This window comes from Pomacea canaliculata, linkage group LG6 (genome assembly GCF_003073045.1).
Source record: "Pomacea canaliculata isolate SZHN2017 linkage group LG6, ASM307304v1, whole genome shotgun sequence".
NCBI classification, from domain to species: domain Eukaryota; kingdom Metazoa; phylum Mollusca; class Gastropoda; order Architaenioglossa; family Ampullariidae; genus Pomacea; species Pomacea canaliculata.
Window position 1 is genome coordinate 25,359,659 of NC_037595.1, and position 16,146 is coordinate 25,375,804.

Genomic DNA, 16,146 nt, shown 5'->3' on the forward strand with positions numbered 1-16,146 from the left:
CAATGTTTATCTAATACATTTTAACAACTGTAAAGGTATTTATCACACCTTCAAACAAAGCAAGAGGTTTCCTCAATTAGCAGTCTACAGTCTAATCACTCTCCCCCTCCTCTAAACCTCAACTCCTCCCCCTTCTCCTCCCTGCGAGTTCGTTGTTCTCCCCGGCGACGACACCCACGCCGCCAGGTGCCATCAAGTTTGATCAAAGATGACGGACCGCTGTTTGGCAGTTGTTCTGCAAAAGGTGTGCGTGATACCGGAGCCAGAGAGGTCCCCAGAAATAATATGACGGGTTATTATTTATTCAGCATCGCACGATTACCAAATACTAAGGCTCGTTAGGCCCAATTCGCGGAGCAGGCCGCGCGGCTGACGCGCAGGTCGCCGCAAACACAGGTAATTGCTCGCAAGACGAATTTCGAGGGTTCGTCGACACGTCGAAGGCGGGGTGGGGATCGGGTATTTCTATAAGCTTGATTGTTCCACTGTTGTTAAAAATAATCCGAACTCTTGCCTCCAGAGAGGACGATGGAGAAACAGAGGAACGGAGAGAATTTATTAAGTGTGGGTGCCGCGTGAGTCTGGAGGTCAAGAAAAGAAAAATAGAGTAGTTCTTGAAACACAGACCAGGACGTGAAAAAACTAAGGAAACTAAACGACAAAACAAAATATTACAGCATCAAAAAGAAGGTAAAGAGCAAATAAATAAATAAATCCAAAATAACAGAACAGAGCAGAAAGGAAGTAAAAAACAAAAATTTTTAGAAGTTGGAAGAAACCCGTAGTACCCCCTACCCGAAATAAAACAAACAATCTCAAAAGATAGATAAACAAAAATAGACTGCAACTATGGTTTTTGATGTTGCTGTTGAAGATGTGGAGAATATTTGCCTTTTGTTTATAATTATTTTTACTTGTAGACTTGGTCATCGAATCTTAAACTAGTTTTGGATCTTTCACGTTCAAGTGAAAAATACTGGTGAAAAAAATGGATAATAAAAAAGGAAAATATCTAAAGGAAACGAAAGTAAAATAAAACCAAAAAAGGTGTTAACCTGTAGACAAAGAAAGAGACAGAATAGAAGAAGAAGAAAAAAAAAAACAACCCCAAGTTTTCTCTAAAAACGTGAAGATGCCATTCATTGTTAGGAAGATGGCGGGCGGAACCGGGTAACCGACTCCTCACACGTGCTCATCAGATGGTTTTTTTAATATTTATTTTGTTGGTTTTTTTAAAATAAGGTTTATCATCGCAGGTCGATCATCTCAAGGTAATGTCCATGCTGCCCATGGGTGTCAATCTTGTCTATCGTGTATATGTTATAACAAGTATTGTGTATATGTTTTAACAAATATTGTGAATATGTTAGACTGTATTCTCATACGTGTTGTATTTGCCATGTTTTCTTGCGAATAGCGAGATGCGACCCGCTCGTGCAGGTTTTTATTGCCTTCCGACACAACACTCGAACTTTATGGACATATTCAAACAGCCGTAAAAATTGAAAGCTGGAAGTTCAAAAATAATTATGGTGGATGTTGCGCTGTCTTTTAACTTCTTGTAAATTCTATATTTTTTATTTTTGCTTTTGATCTTAAACAAAAGTATCTATCAAGTTTTTTGTCAGAGGACAAAGGACAAATAAAGCCCCGAGTATACAGAATTTAACATTTTTTCTCTGAAAAACTTCAACATCTTCAAAAGTATTTTGGAAATGTATTTTTATAGTCCATATTTTTAAAGTGACAAGCATGTTTACAATTTTGTGTAAAGGATGTCTTCAGTATTTTGCATGTGTATAGAGGAACATTTCCCTAATCATTCTGATTGTAGCTTTGTCTATCAAACTTGTCTATGGTGACTTTAATGTTCAGGTTCCTTCATATTTTTATTTTTGTTTTGCTTTTTGATGGTCTGTGTATATCGTAATATACTGTTGTTGTGGAGAAGGGTTGGGGGTGGAAATAAAAGGTTGGAGGACGATTGGTTCGCGTAGTGTTCTCGGCGCTGGCGAGATTTCAAAGGTACCGCTACAACTCATAATCAGCCAATAAACAAATAAGTAAATCAAAACTTTTTAAACATGCTCTTAAAACTCGTTTAGCAGTTTTTCCTCTTCGCAAAAATTTTACAAGGCACCTGCAAAATCTTTCTCCGGTGGATGCTAAGAAATTGTGAAACTTCTCGAAAGAAGTTGTTTCTTCCATTGCTTATCTGCTTTTATTCCCTCATTTTCCCTTCTTCCTTTCTTTCTGTTTTTCTTTCATATCTTTTCCCCATTTTTTCTACTTTTTTTCTATCCTTCTTTGCACTTAATAGAGAGAGAAGGGGAAGAGAGAGGGGAAGGAAAAAATAAAGTGCTGCTTGGTGATCATGATACATCTAGAGACGAACTCCATCTTGCCATCTCACCAGGGTCCCTGGCTATCGTTGTCGTGACATTCCCTGGGGTGTAGCCAAGAATCAAAGGTAAAAAAAAAAACAAAACTCTTGGTCCCTACGTGTAGCACCACGTGGTGTTCTGTGAGGCGGTTGATGCCAACCGTCCACTAACACCTGACATACAGGTAAAGACATCGCTCTCTATGGTGGTCCTGAACCAAGGGACTTATTTTAAGCTGTTGGAAAGTGCTTTTTTTAAGTTTATTGGCACTTTATCTTACTCATAAGTAAATTTAGACATGATAATTAAAAAAGTCTGTAATAAACATTAAGCAGATTGAAACATTTTACTATTTTTACACATACCCTTAAATATAAAAATATTAAAAATGTGAGCTGCCTGTAATAATAGCAACTAATCCAACAGGTAAGAATCTTATGAACATCCACTGATGATCTATTTCCCAGAATTCTTCAGCTCTTGGTCTAATGACCGTACCCTCCCTATCCCTGTCACCAGAACAAAAACATAGTCACCAGAGTGTTAACTACTGTGCTGTAGAACAGTGGAACTCTCTTCCCTTCCATATCCACCATCTACCCACCTTGGAATCCTTGCAGTACAAACATTACTACATCTATTATTATATCTATTACACCAGCATTACACCTTACACCAATCATGTCAATAGTTGTGATTACAGTCAATAGACTAGTCCGTGTGCTCGTCTTTCTCTGGAGATTTATGACACTCTTCATCCTGATTGTTTGTTTCCTGATTCCACTTAATGTCTTCTATTACTTGTAGGAATAGTTGTTTTTTTTTCTTCCGTCCTTCGTATTCTGTTCATGTCTTCTACTTGTCTCGGTCGTGAGCGTCACACTGCTGTTGTTGTCTGATTGATTATTGATTGATGATGATGACATTTTTGGCACACCCAACCCTACAAACTGTACACATCATAATAAACAGAACAGGTATATGTTTAAGCAGTATACTACACCCGTAATTAACGATGTACAAAAATACTAAACAACGCATGTTTTCGTTGTATTTGGCTTAATGTTTGTTTATCTGCTTTGCTTGAGATTATATATTTCATTTAATTATTTCATTGATTCTAGCGAAAAAAACAACAACAAAAAAAAACCAACAGAAAAGGCAGATGCTCTCCCGAAGAAGAGACATTTAGATGGATTAAAACCTAATCGAATTCTGCCTTGACGTGCGTTACATGATTTTTCTCCCAGAATTCTTAAGTATATATTTAATAACTAACTGGCGCAACAAGAAAGTGTAACTGCAGATATACTCAATTCATCTTCAATCTGTATTTTTTTTTTTTTGGGGGGGGGGGGGGTTAAAGTCTTGGCAAGAGCCCAAAGTTTTTAACAGGTGCTCTGAACTGACAAATTTGAAAATATAAGTGTGTTTACTGATGAAGTGTACCTGTATTTTGATTAACACCAGTTAACACCTAGCTTTACAGAGGGGTCATACTTGTGATGCTTTGCGCCTGTTCGCAAAAAAAGGTTATTTTATGCAGATAAGTTTTTTCTTGTTATGTATATATAAAATAATAATTCAAATGGTTTTGCTTCCGACATAAGAAAAAAGGTCAGCTGGCGAACAATGCTTCTATTTTCCTGTAGTCTCTACTGGAGGACAACTAAGACACCTCTTGTTTTATAATACTCACATGTTTGTTAACACTTGGTCCTTATTTTCATTAATAATTCAAATATAATAATTTAAATGTGATGGTGTAGGAGAAGACTACGTGATACCATCTACAAATCAGACCAGACCCTTTCGTTTGAACACATTAAAACATCAATAAGATTATTATTGTTGTTATTATTATGTTACACGTGTGTGTGTGTGTGTGTATGTTTGTGTGTGGACATACAACGGATAGGTTCGTGAGACAGAAGAAGGTGGTGGATAGGGTTGGGGGGAGAGACTGAGAGGCTAAGGAGCAGAGAGAGAGAGAGAAACATAAAGTAAGAAGAGGTCCGATCTGTCCTCTGAAGGTCCCGATATTCAATATTAAATCTCCCGGCATTCAGCGCGCTGGAGGACAGGTATCTCGGATGAACATGCATTCATCGGCTGAGAGAAGCTGGCCGCCGGCGGAGAGAGAGAGCAGGGTAAATATTTGGGAAGGGAAGATCAAAACTGAGCGGCATTTCCTCCAGAGCACAGGCAAGCTTCCTGCAGTCAGTTGTCATGGCATCCTCCTTACCAACCCTGCTTTCTACAGATGGCATATAGCATTCACAGTCCTGCTAAATATTTGTCTTGGACCTCCAAAAACCGGTTTTACGATATTGTGTTTTGTCTACACGTTGCAGCAAAGCGGGATTAATGATTTGGTGTGTTTTATTTTTTTTAATTTGTTTATTTTTAAATTTAGACTCCCTTTAGTTTTGGACATGTCATCTTAACAAGCATGGCTAGAATTCTGAGCAACAGCAACAGCGATCAATCAACCGTTATATCAGCTATTGATCGAACTTCTCTCCAGCCTTCATCACAAACCGTTCAGTAATGTTTCAGTCGATGATGTATGATTACCTGACCTACCTGTTTAATGTTTACATCTGTAAAAACACATCACAACCTTCTCCCCCCCCCCTCTCTCTCCGCCTCCTCCACTACAACTATTTCTATTCCATAACATCGAAATGTTAGATGACAGGACAGCACAATTCTCAAAAAAAAAAAAAAAAGCAAAGAAGTAAAAGAAACGGTTTATTATTTTGAATAGGGCTAACGCTTTTATGTTTTAAATCATATTTATTTATTTCACTCGGTTTACTAATTGCTTCTAATTTTTTTTAAACATACGCCATAAAATAACGGGTTCTTTGTGATTGAAGAAACATGAACTTGCCTCTCACCCTATCAACAAACCCTTCATCCCCATCTCCACCTCCCCCCACACACAAGCAGCCAACTCCATCCCACCCTCCAAAATGCCACTTGAAGTCTACTAAAGCGAAGAGTGGAGATATAAAGTGTCCCTGCTGTAAGCCAGTGAAGCTGTTGTCGTGTGAGTGTGTCCCTGTTTGACCAGTGCTCTGTGTGTTTGTAGATGTAATGAGGCTTGGTGACAGCCATTGATTTCTGAGATGGAGGATTGACTACCGTAGGTAAAACATTCTCCATGCCGGCTGATTGTCTGTATTAACCATGAGAGGACCTCCGCCAACACGAGTGATGAGTGGAGGAGCTGTGATGGTTGGAAATGAGCCTCAATAAAATATTGAGATTTATCTCTGTGTGTGTGTGTTCATCAGACAGTGTGTAAGCAATTACTATTGTCAATACAATTTAGAACAAGACATTTTAACAACGAAAAAAATGGCAATAAGGAGGAGTTGGTAAAAGAGAAAGGGAAAGAGGGGAAAAAAATAAAAGAACTAAACTCATCTATTGGATTTTTTCCGAACATCTTTTAATTTTTTCTAAGAAATAAGCTCATTTATTTACAAAGGTTTATATATTAGTGAGAGGGTGCTTTTCAGACCAAAACAGAAGGAAAAGGCAAGTGCAGTGTTCTTCGTGTAATAATTGCCATGACAGAAAGCTCATTATTAAGAGAAGGAATTGGGAGGATAGCCTGCTTCTCGATCGTGTGAGTTGCACGAGAGAGAACGAACCTTTTTCACACAGTCCACAACACAGAGAATAGTCATCGCTCTCGAAGTAGCAGATGAATTATCATGACCAGAAAGTAAACGCGAGAACATTGTTTATCCATTTCCTCGGTTATCTACTTTTTTCCAGTTTAAGGCCATCTCTTAACATCTTAGCCCCAAAAAGCATCGACACTTCTTTTTATTACAGGTCTTGGGCTTGAGAAGAAGACTAAAACGTTGGAACAATTTGTTGCTTACACCTGTTCAGTGGCGTAGGAAGATGTTCGGCTTTGGGGGGGCAAACTCCCTGCTGACAGTGAACGGCGTTCGCACTCGCACATTACGTAAAAAAGGATGGGGGGGGGGGTAGAGCACGCACGTACACAGTGGTAGCATCACAACACGCTGCTTTATTGTTAAAAGGCAAAGCAGCATTAAATAAGAAAAAACAAATTAAAGAATGACTCCCCGGCTAACGCATTCACAAGAAATGTGATAAACGTTATAATCATATAAATCATATTAATCAAGGTTGGCAAGTCAGTGTGCCAAAAAAACTGCGTCTTCGGTGATTTCTATTAATGAACTCCAACGCAATCTCGTCCAGATTAAGTAGATCAACCCTCTCTTTAAATACATGCATAATGAGACAGTTATTCAAGCGCGTTTGTGTCATGGAACTTTTCAGGTATGTTTTTGTTCGTTTTAAGGCAGAAAAACTGCTTTCTGCAGTTGCCGTGGTAACTGGGATAGTAAGATACAGTTTCAAAAGCTTATCGATCTCGCTTAACATCTTTCTCACTAACCCTTCCGGCCAAGAGCAATCCCCCCGTCTCCCATGTTACCTACTGGTCAGCTCTTCCAGTACCTCTATTACAAAATACACTACCAAACAGTATACAGTCAAATCTCCCTACTATGCCACCCCACTACTATGCCACTCTCGGTATTATGCCACTTTTGCTCGGTCCCGACTATAAATTCAATGTAAAAAAAAATTTACTATGCCACCCCTACTCTCGATACTATGCCACTTTTGTGTGACTGTTAAAAGACACAATTGTTAACTTAAGTTGTAAAATTCCGCGCAGTGCTCGACTATTATACTGTACGGTAGCGTGGGACATTGCTGTTAGTGGGGATGGAACATAGCACGCACACAGGGAGGGTGGAGGCTGGCAATGTGTGTGGGGGGGTCGCTGGCCGGGTGACAGAGGGAAGGTGTGAGGGAGTCGACTAGCGACAGGATGCAGATGCGCGGATGTGGTTGGGAGGGGTGGAGGATGAAGAGGTGAGGGGGAGAATGAGAGGAGACAGCTAGCGAAGCCGACGATTCTTGAGAGCTTTGGACCAGACCTGGGCAAAGGCCTCCTGTCTCTGACCTGCCCGCCCGCCAGTATATATACTATACATACAGTATTGGGTAAAACTGAGTTAACTATAGTAATCCGGCCCTCTAAAACCATCCCAATTTCTCATGCGGCCCCTTGGGAAAATTAATTGCCCACCCCTGCTTTGGACTGACGGGTAACTTGAGCAAATAAAGCCGTTTTTACGAACCCTCTCTACTATGCCACTCTCGCTACTATGCCACTTTTGCTCGGTCCCGGTAGGTGGCATAGTAGGGAGATTTGACTGTACCTAAAAAAGAAAACACCAAACCCCCGTGACAGCAACGATCAACATTCCAGCTCTGCACATATACACCAGCGCGCACACACCTATGCACACATGCGCGCATGCACAGGCCACGCAGTCACACTCGGTCACACACCGTGGGTGACAGCGAGTGGGTGGGGGATGTTTTATGTTGGTCAAACGAAAACCGCCAAAGAAAAGGCGTCGCATTATGGGGGAGGGGGAGGGAGACGACACTCGATGTACCGATGTACTGTCCGGCTGCTTTCTTCACTCAGGCTTCAACACAGCCTGCAATTAGCATGGCAAACAAGACCAACGGACTGTCCCCGATCTGATCGTCAGAGGTGTTAGAGCCTCCACTTGCCTCAGGGCCCGCTTTTGTGACGGTGATGACCGTCTCCTCTCTACGTTCCCCTACCTTTCTTCAGTTCTTTGCTCTTTGTGAGGAATTACGTCTCAAATATTGGGGGGGGGGGCAAAAGGATATTCCTGCCCCCCCCTGTATTTTCCTTGGGGGGGCGGCTGCCCCCGCTGCCCCCCTGGTTCCTACGCCACTGCTGTTGAAGGTGTGTGCATTGAAAACACTCGAAGGAGAAACAGAAACGAGGATCTGGAGGACATCAAAGTAGGATGTACCTCTGTACAGGGTAGGAGAAAGATAAGAGTGTGGGGTTATAAATACACCTTGCAACTTCCCTAATATCTATCTCTTAAATGTAATTTAGTATGGGAAGTGGTCAGACATCCTTTTTGTTTGTGTCCATATTTTAAATGTATTTCATTTTGATCACATCTAGGGAAGCTACCCAACATCAGCAATATGTAATGCATCAGGATTGACATATTAAATGTTTGTACAGCACGCAGATGAGTTATGGACATGAGAACACACTATCAGAGAAAGTTTTTGGTATTGTCTACTTCCTTTAGGGTGCAGAGCATGATGAAAATAGTGTTTGTATGGGATTTACATTGCTTCTACCAGTAAATCAACATTCAGAAATGTCGAACAATAAAAAATATCAATAGTGATCCTATTTTGCGATAAAAATACAGCCAAAGAAATATTTATTAATTGTAAAATCCAAAGGGAAGAGAAGTGCGTTCGCGAGACCGAGAGCAAGAAGCTTGATGTCAGTAGGGAGTGGTTTGATCCTGATGTGAAAATACAGTCAGTAAATAATAATAATAATATAAAAAACAACAAAAAACTGATATCACTGAAAAGAAAGTTCTCTACACTTGTAATCTATATGAAACTATTTGTATAAATGTTTACGAATGGGTTCGTGAAGAATGTTGCTTCTTCCAAATATGTAAAACAAAGAAAATAAAAAATGCAATGAAGAATGAAGATTATATATACTATGTAGCACGATACATAGCTCGTGAATAAAAATTAGTGCAAAACCATTTCCAGCAGACACAACTGACCTCGTCAGGTTATACAGTAGTCTAGAGTATTATGAACAAGTAAATATTGGAGTATTTACATTGTTCTGTGTGTGCTTTCACGTTTGTATATTTGTGAGAAGAAAATGTGTCCTCCCAGCACAAATGTAGATTCATAATGATCATACATAAACTTGTGGTGCTTTATGGTCACAAATATGTTCTAGGACTCGAACATAACAAAATGGTTAATTCTTACAAGTTGGTTTTATATTATTGTACTCTGTCAGTACTATGCTTTCATCTCCCTCTCCCACCGTCACATAATAACGGTCAATCGTTGGTAAGTGTGTGTGTGAGAGAGAGAAGTGGGGGAGGAATAAAAGCCTCTGTATGAAGTAACTGAATGTAAGCAAAAATCTGTCTATCTCTCTCTCTGCTAAAAACAAACAAAAAAGATGAAAGCCAAACAAACACATGATCAGTCACCAGGAGGGGGATGGGGTAGCTGGCATCAGTCTCCTGTTTACCATCCAGCGAGAAGGTGTGACAGTCAATCATGAGCCACACACAGTATCCGGGCTCTGGTTAGTTCTCGTCTGCTCCTGGCGGTCAGATGAAGACCGAACGCACCTCCCACACACGGAGAGCGCACCAGCCTGATATTTCCTCCCACCCTGCGCTCGGTAAGCTTCGAACGCACCGGCGTGGACGAGGGTCGGATGGCGGGGTGGAGTGGAGTGAGGCGGGGTGGAGTGGAGTGGGGTGGGGTGGAGGTGTTGTTAGGGCCGGCGATGGAGAAAACGAAACGCAAACGAAAATCGATGTTAAGTGCAGGCCGATGCTAGCTCTCCCCTCACAATCCCCATCCCCATCCCCACCTCCGGACCAACACCAGAAAAGCCTGCGATGCCGTTTGTTGCTTGATCGAATGCAGGCTCGCGCACAGAAAGAGGATTTTTATCGCCATCATGGCGCATGTTAGTACTCCTTTCGGACCTGCTTGTCCGAGCCAGACAGCTACTGATGAGGGAAGTGTGGAAAGCAGGGATGTGGCGGGGGGAGAAGAGAAAGAATTCCGTTTCCCGATTTAGCAGATCATCATACATGTCATGGAAACGATCTTTAATGTGTAAAAAGAAATGTTATGTCCATGCCTGGAGGGATGGAGAGATGGAGATACTACCTTTGGCAGATGAGATCGAATTCAGCACTGTTAACAACAATATGTTATTGAAATATTTATTTTGATTGATATCTACTGAATGTGAAACCCTTCTCTTTCATCTGTCCATCCTCAGGTGAATTTTATCCCTTCTCACTTTTTAAGGCACAAATGGTATCTTAACACAGTTTTGTCGAAGCTAACTGCACTACATGTTTGTAAAACTTCTAAAAGTTCTTTAAAAATTGTTTTTCAAATGTCATTTAGATGTTGAACAAGCGCACGAAAAAATCGAGCTGATGAGAGCGAAAGTCTGGATTCAACAATTTTATCTTATTTAAAACAATTTAATTTTTTTAAGTTCTTAAATTGTTTTGTGCGCTGTTTCTATAAAATTTATCATGAGAACAGATTTAAGGCAAAACTGGTTTCCAGGTTGCTTGATTTGTTTTTAAAATGGTCGTCAGACAAAAAACCGTTATCATCGTTACCGTTACCAACTCCGCCATAGATAACTCCCACCACCTTCATCCCCCTTACAACAGAAGCGGCCAACAACTGGTGGATTTATACTTTGTTTTTTGCAACGATTTTCTCTTGGTGGTAATCAGTCCTCATTTCTGTTTTAGCTGATGTAATTTTTTTTTTTTTTTTTTTGAGGGAGGGGAGAGTCCGAGGGGCGGGGGAGTAGTTTGGTTATTCTTGAGAGAGGTGGGGTGCTGTGGGTTTTTTTTAAATTTTATTTTGCTTTACACGGACTGTGGTTGTCTCTTCTAATCGTTGTGATGTCACGCGGTTTGCTCTGCACTTTACCAACCGCCCCACACATTTGACGTCATCCGGACCGTTGCACGGATCCTCCCCGCCGCTTGACGCCGGACGTTGGTGGGCCTCTTTGTCTTGCAGGAAGTGGGCCGAGCCAATCACGTGGTGCGGGCAGCTAGAGTTTGAGCACATATTTACTGCGCACACACGGGTTCGTTAATTTTACAAGTTATGCATCCGCTTATGGCGCAAGCGACGACCGACTCTCGGCTTGTTTAGTCTCGAGTTCCGAGCAACAACGCCGACATCGCATCGTGCTGTCTCCTCGCTGGTGTTGTCATCGTGTGACAAAGGTGCTTAAAAAAGCTTGTGTTGTTTAGCTGTTATCACCAGGCAAAGGGCGTATGTGAAGTTTGCATGGGTGTGTTGCTATCCCTCACAAAGTGCAAACAAAAACTTGTACAATAGCGCTTTCCTGGGTTACTAAAAATAGATTGTGACGTCACGCAGCAGAGCATCATGGGATTGCTCTGCAAACAAACACTGCACGTTGTTCTGTGTATTCTACGCTACGGCGACTGACAAAAAGCGACATTTTTATATTAATCTCTGAAACAATGCTGACAACTGGAGGAACCAAACACTGCTGTTGGGGTTTATGTAAATCGGACTCCAGATATCCAGAGCGATTACCGGAGGGGACGTTTTTTATTCCATTTCCAAAGCCTGGTAAGACCAGTGACAAAATGACCCAGTGGGAAAGAGAACAGGCCAAGTTAAAGACTGAGAAAGCAAAGCGCTGGCAGTTTTTATGTGGGCGATCTGATTTCCAAAATGTGGAGAAAATAACCAGGGGCACATATATCTGCTCTCTGCATTTTCTTGGTGGAAAAGGCCCAACATCTGAGAGCGATGAACCAATTTTAGCGACGCTTACAGACGAGGAAACACAAAAGCGACAGAGACGCAAAAGGAAGGCTCCAGCGCAACGTGGCGACCAACCTGCACATTATCAACGTGAACGTGGGAGAAAAAGGCTTCGCAAAGAAAACTCATCATTTCCAGAATCCACAGAACAAAGTGACAACATAACACTTGAAGACGCAGGCGAAGCCGTGGCTGAGAGTGCATCTGCTGAATGTATGTCGGCTAGCCCAAACCACAAAGCTACACAAACATCTTATGATCAGTACATGCTTGCAGCTAAAATCGAAACTATGATCATGAGAAACGCTGCTGCAGTGAAAAATGATAGAAGTGAACCAGAATTTAACAACAGGATGGACCCAAGCTTTGTTTTAAAAGACAGGAAGAATACAAAGTTTTTAGTTGGACTATTTCCCGAGCAGTTTGACATTTTGTACAAATTTCTTGGTCCAGCAAAATACAACCTTCAATACTGGGACTCCAAGGTAAATACCAGAGAAACCAGTGGGACAAATGAGAAGAAAACTGGTCCATCTAGGCGTTTTACCCCAAAAGAGGAACTTTTCATTACACTTCTGAGACTGCGAAGAGGACTTTCACTGAAAATGATTGCCTACATGTTTGACACATCTAAATCGTTAGTAAGCACAATTTTTATCACATGGATTCAGTTTATGTTCCTACACTTCAAGTCTATGAATGTCCCTATGTTCCCAACAAAAGATATAGTTAAAACATCTTTGCCAAGAGTGTTTAGACAGTTTAAAAATGTCAGATGCTCTGTAGACTGCACAGAATTCTTTTGTCAGACACCCAGGGATTATGGGCAGCAAGGCAATGCATATTCCTCTTACAAGCACCACACCACAATGAAAGGACTGATTGCAGTCACCCCTAAAGGTGCTGCATGTTTTGTCTCAGATCTGTATGAGGGAAGTGTTAGTGATGTTGATATATTTGAGAAATGTGGCATTCTACAACACATTGAACCAGGAGATGTTTTGCTTGTGGACAAAGGGTTTAAAGTGCAGGATGTGCTTTTGTCAAGACAGGCTACTATAAAAATCCCTGCATTTCTAGGTAAGCGAGCTAGCCTGTCAGCAGAAGAGGAGATGGATACAAGGAGGGTAGCCAAGGCAAGAATTCATGTAGAACGCTTTAATGAAAGACTGAAAAAGTTCATGCTTCTCAGTAGAACTATCCCCTTAAGTCTCAGTTGTGTTGCCTCCCAAATGGTTTTTGTTGGATGCTGTTTGGTAAATTTTCAGAGTAGCTTATGTATTTAAAAGCAAGTGAAATGATAATGTACCACATGTATTGGTCAAAGACAGAAATGTGGGAGTATTTTTACCAAAAACAGACTGAAAAGAATTTTTGATGTTAAAATGATGGTCAACCTATCAATTCATTCAGGGGCATATGACAGAACAGAAATAAATCTGTATAGTAATTAATATTATAGGTTACAAGTACTGTTCTGCTTCATAGTAAAAAAAAGTGAAAAATAAAAAATAAAAAAACTGCATCTGATTTGCAAATGCTCTTGAATTGTAACCGATATTTCAAAAATAACAATAACAATAATAATAACAACCAACTTTATTAGTCCCAATGGGCAATTTAAATGGGAGGTGTGCTCTGTTTCCAATTTTTTTTAAAAATCATTCCCATGCACACCTACACATCACATCACAGAATTTCCAGAGTGTAGGAATGTGCTCTGAGTCAAGAGAGAGTTGAAAGAGGTGTTGAAACACTCCACCCAGTTGAACAGCACACCAATGCAAAACCTGCCCACAGATTCCATCTGGCCCTTGCGCCTTGTTAACCCTAACCCGCTTAAGCTGTTTTGTCACATCAACTTGAGAAATTACTGTATTATCATTAGGGACAAGTGACTGTCTGAGTTCCCTAACTTTATCAGAAAAATTATTATTCTCAAAACGCGCATAAGAGTTGTTCAAAACATTTGGCAACAATGAAACATTAAAAATATCTATATTGCACATACATTTGAATAGGCATTTTCACCTGCACACAAATACCACCTGTCTCAGTGTGGTTAGCTACATTCATGGTTTGGATTTATAACACAAATGGAAGAAGGCGCCTTGGTACACGCATTTCAAAAACCTCTGGTGCCATAACTTTGTGCCAAAATGCAGATAAACTATGTCTCAACCTGTTCAGAAGTTGATCGTTTCTTGTGATTCTTTCAACCGATGGCGGGCCTTTAGGGGAGTGCAACACAAAGTCCCAGTGAGCCAAATCAGTTACCAACAATAATAACTGTACTTGGTAATAGTACATATGGTTTGTACGCAGCTTTAACTCCCCATCACTGATCCTGAAGCACTGTCTGTTTAGTATTACATTCGGGATTTTGGCATCTTTGTGCTGCTGCAGGAGATCACTGACTGACTTATCCCTTAGGATTTTCAGACACTTAATCTCAACTCCTACAGTGTTACCATCAGAATCTGTAGCAAGGCCATCTGGACTGGCACCCAGATAAGGAAACTTTCTGTTCACCCACAGTCCTGTTTCTCTAACTTTGTTTCCAGTGGCCTTGGTATATGCCTCTCTGGCTTTTGGCTCCTCTGAGAGCCCATACTGCATGTCACATGTCTGCACAACTTTAGGTGACCAAAGGTTATTAGAAAGCCAATGAAAATACTTCCATGTTAAATTATAGCCTCTGTTTTCAACTATTTTGTCTCCGAGGAAACACACTTCTTTGCATTTTGAGGCAGTTATTCTGTACTGCCTCTCTTGAATCCACAGAGGTGACATGCTTTGTTCTTGTGTCCCTAGTAATTCAAAAGCACCATAAGCTGACATTTGTTTTGCTGAAATATCATTTGGAATAAGTGACTCTTCTAACTGCTGTACATGATTAAGCAGAGTTTTCTTTCGCTCAACTTCAAGGTCATAGTCTTCATATAAAATTCTGAGTGAAGTCTCCCACATAGACTCCTCTTGTGTAGATGCACTGATATTTTGAAGGTCAATAATAAAGTCATTTATCTGTCTGTTAGTTAAACTCCCCCTGTGCTCCTTTGGTCTGGGGTCCCACTTATAAACACGATCACCAGCAAATTTCTTAGACTTGTATTCTGCCTCATGCAGAGGCTTGGGGTTTTTTGACCGTTTTTTCCCTCTGTTCCAAACACAAGGTTGTGAAGTGGATGGTGTTGTCACTCGATGCCCATGTTTTTCAACGTGCTCCACCAGTTTCAGAAGTAGTGCTGCAACATGCACACATCTTCCCAGGGCTGAGGACTTACAGTTACAACTGGCCCTGGACACAAATCCACTGATATTACTTAAAACTATCGATACATCTAATGGGTACTCGTTTTTCATAGAGTGCTGGATGTGTGCTCGCAAAAAGTAATCAGTTTTGCTTCTATTGTCTTGTATGTCGTCAATGAACTCACTTTCCATAAGCTTTTTCCCCTTTCTGAGCGGCTTCATGGTAGTAGTATATGATCCATTGTTGTCAGAATCCCCGTCACTGCTGTCGCTATTATATTTGTGTCCAAAGTGAGCAATGGATTCAATCAGATAGTGGTAAGCAGAACCATAATTAAACATCTCCGGGATGTCCACAGACGGGAATGTTGTCCAGCCGTTGTCGGGCGCTGTAATGGCGGTATCCACTTTAGGTGTCGTTTTGTTACTGATCCCCCTCCTTTTCAGCTCATACCATTTACCGTTGTCTACCCCTGGATTAACTTTTATACCCAATGCAATACACGCACGAACTTTTTCAACTGCCTCTCGTAAAGTCACATTCTTACTCTGTCCGTGGCATTCGAGCCATCGTTTCAGTTCTGTTAGCCGGTATTCAGAGGGATCGCCGACAAGGAAGGCTCCAGGTACGTCTTTCTCCGTTAAAACCACCGCCTCCATTTGCATTTTTCCAATTTGAAACTGTATTTTTTACACGCTCACGTTTTGTTTTGTTTTTTGGAACAAAAAACTGCACAGCAACGCACTCGCTGCAAACGCTAGTGTAGTACATGCGGGGAATATATTTGTCTGCTTTGCATTCCCAGAAGCCCTTGCGCGGCTAGACTGTGACGTCATCTGTGGAACGCGCTATTGTATCGCTTGGTTGGTTTATTTAGTAAAAAGTGCTTCCACCTTTATGGGGAGAGGGAGCGGGGAGGAAACTGGAGTACCTGGAGAAAACCCCCGACAACCAGCCGTGAGAATAGGAGTC

At 41.1% G+C, this 16,146-nt stretch overlaps 2 protein-coding genes across 3 annotated transcripts in view; both read right to left on the minus strand.

Moving 5' to 3' along the window:
- LOC112566409 (brachyury protein-like) overlaps positions 1–16,146 on the minus strand; it is a 44,540-nt gene that overhangs the window by 22,619 nt on the left and 5,775 nt on the right. The gene's annotated exons all lie outside the window — the stretch shown is intronic.
- On the minus strand, positions 13,983–15,942 carry LOC112566408. The gene has a single exon (XM_025242581.1). The coding sequence runs from the start codon at positions 15,837–15,839 to the stop codon at positions 14,004–14,006; it is 1,836 nt and encodes a 611-aa protein (XP_025098366.1). The 5' UTR covers positions 15,840–15,942; the 3' UTR covers positions 13,983–14,003.

What these genes read in the sequence shown, in the direction of transcription:
- LOC112566408 (XM_025242581.1), bottom strand. Translation starts at nt 15,839, where the DNA reads ATGCAAATGGAGGCGGTGGTTTTAACGGAGAAAGACGTACCTGGAGCC.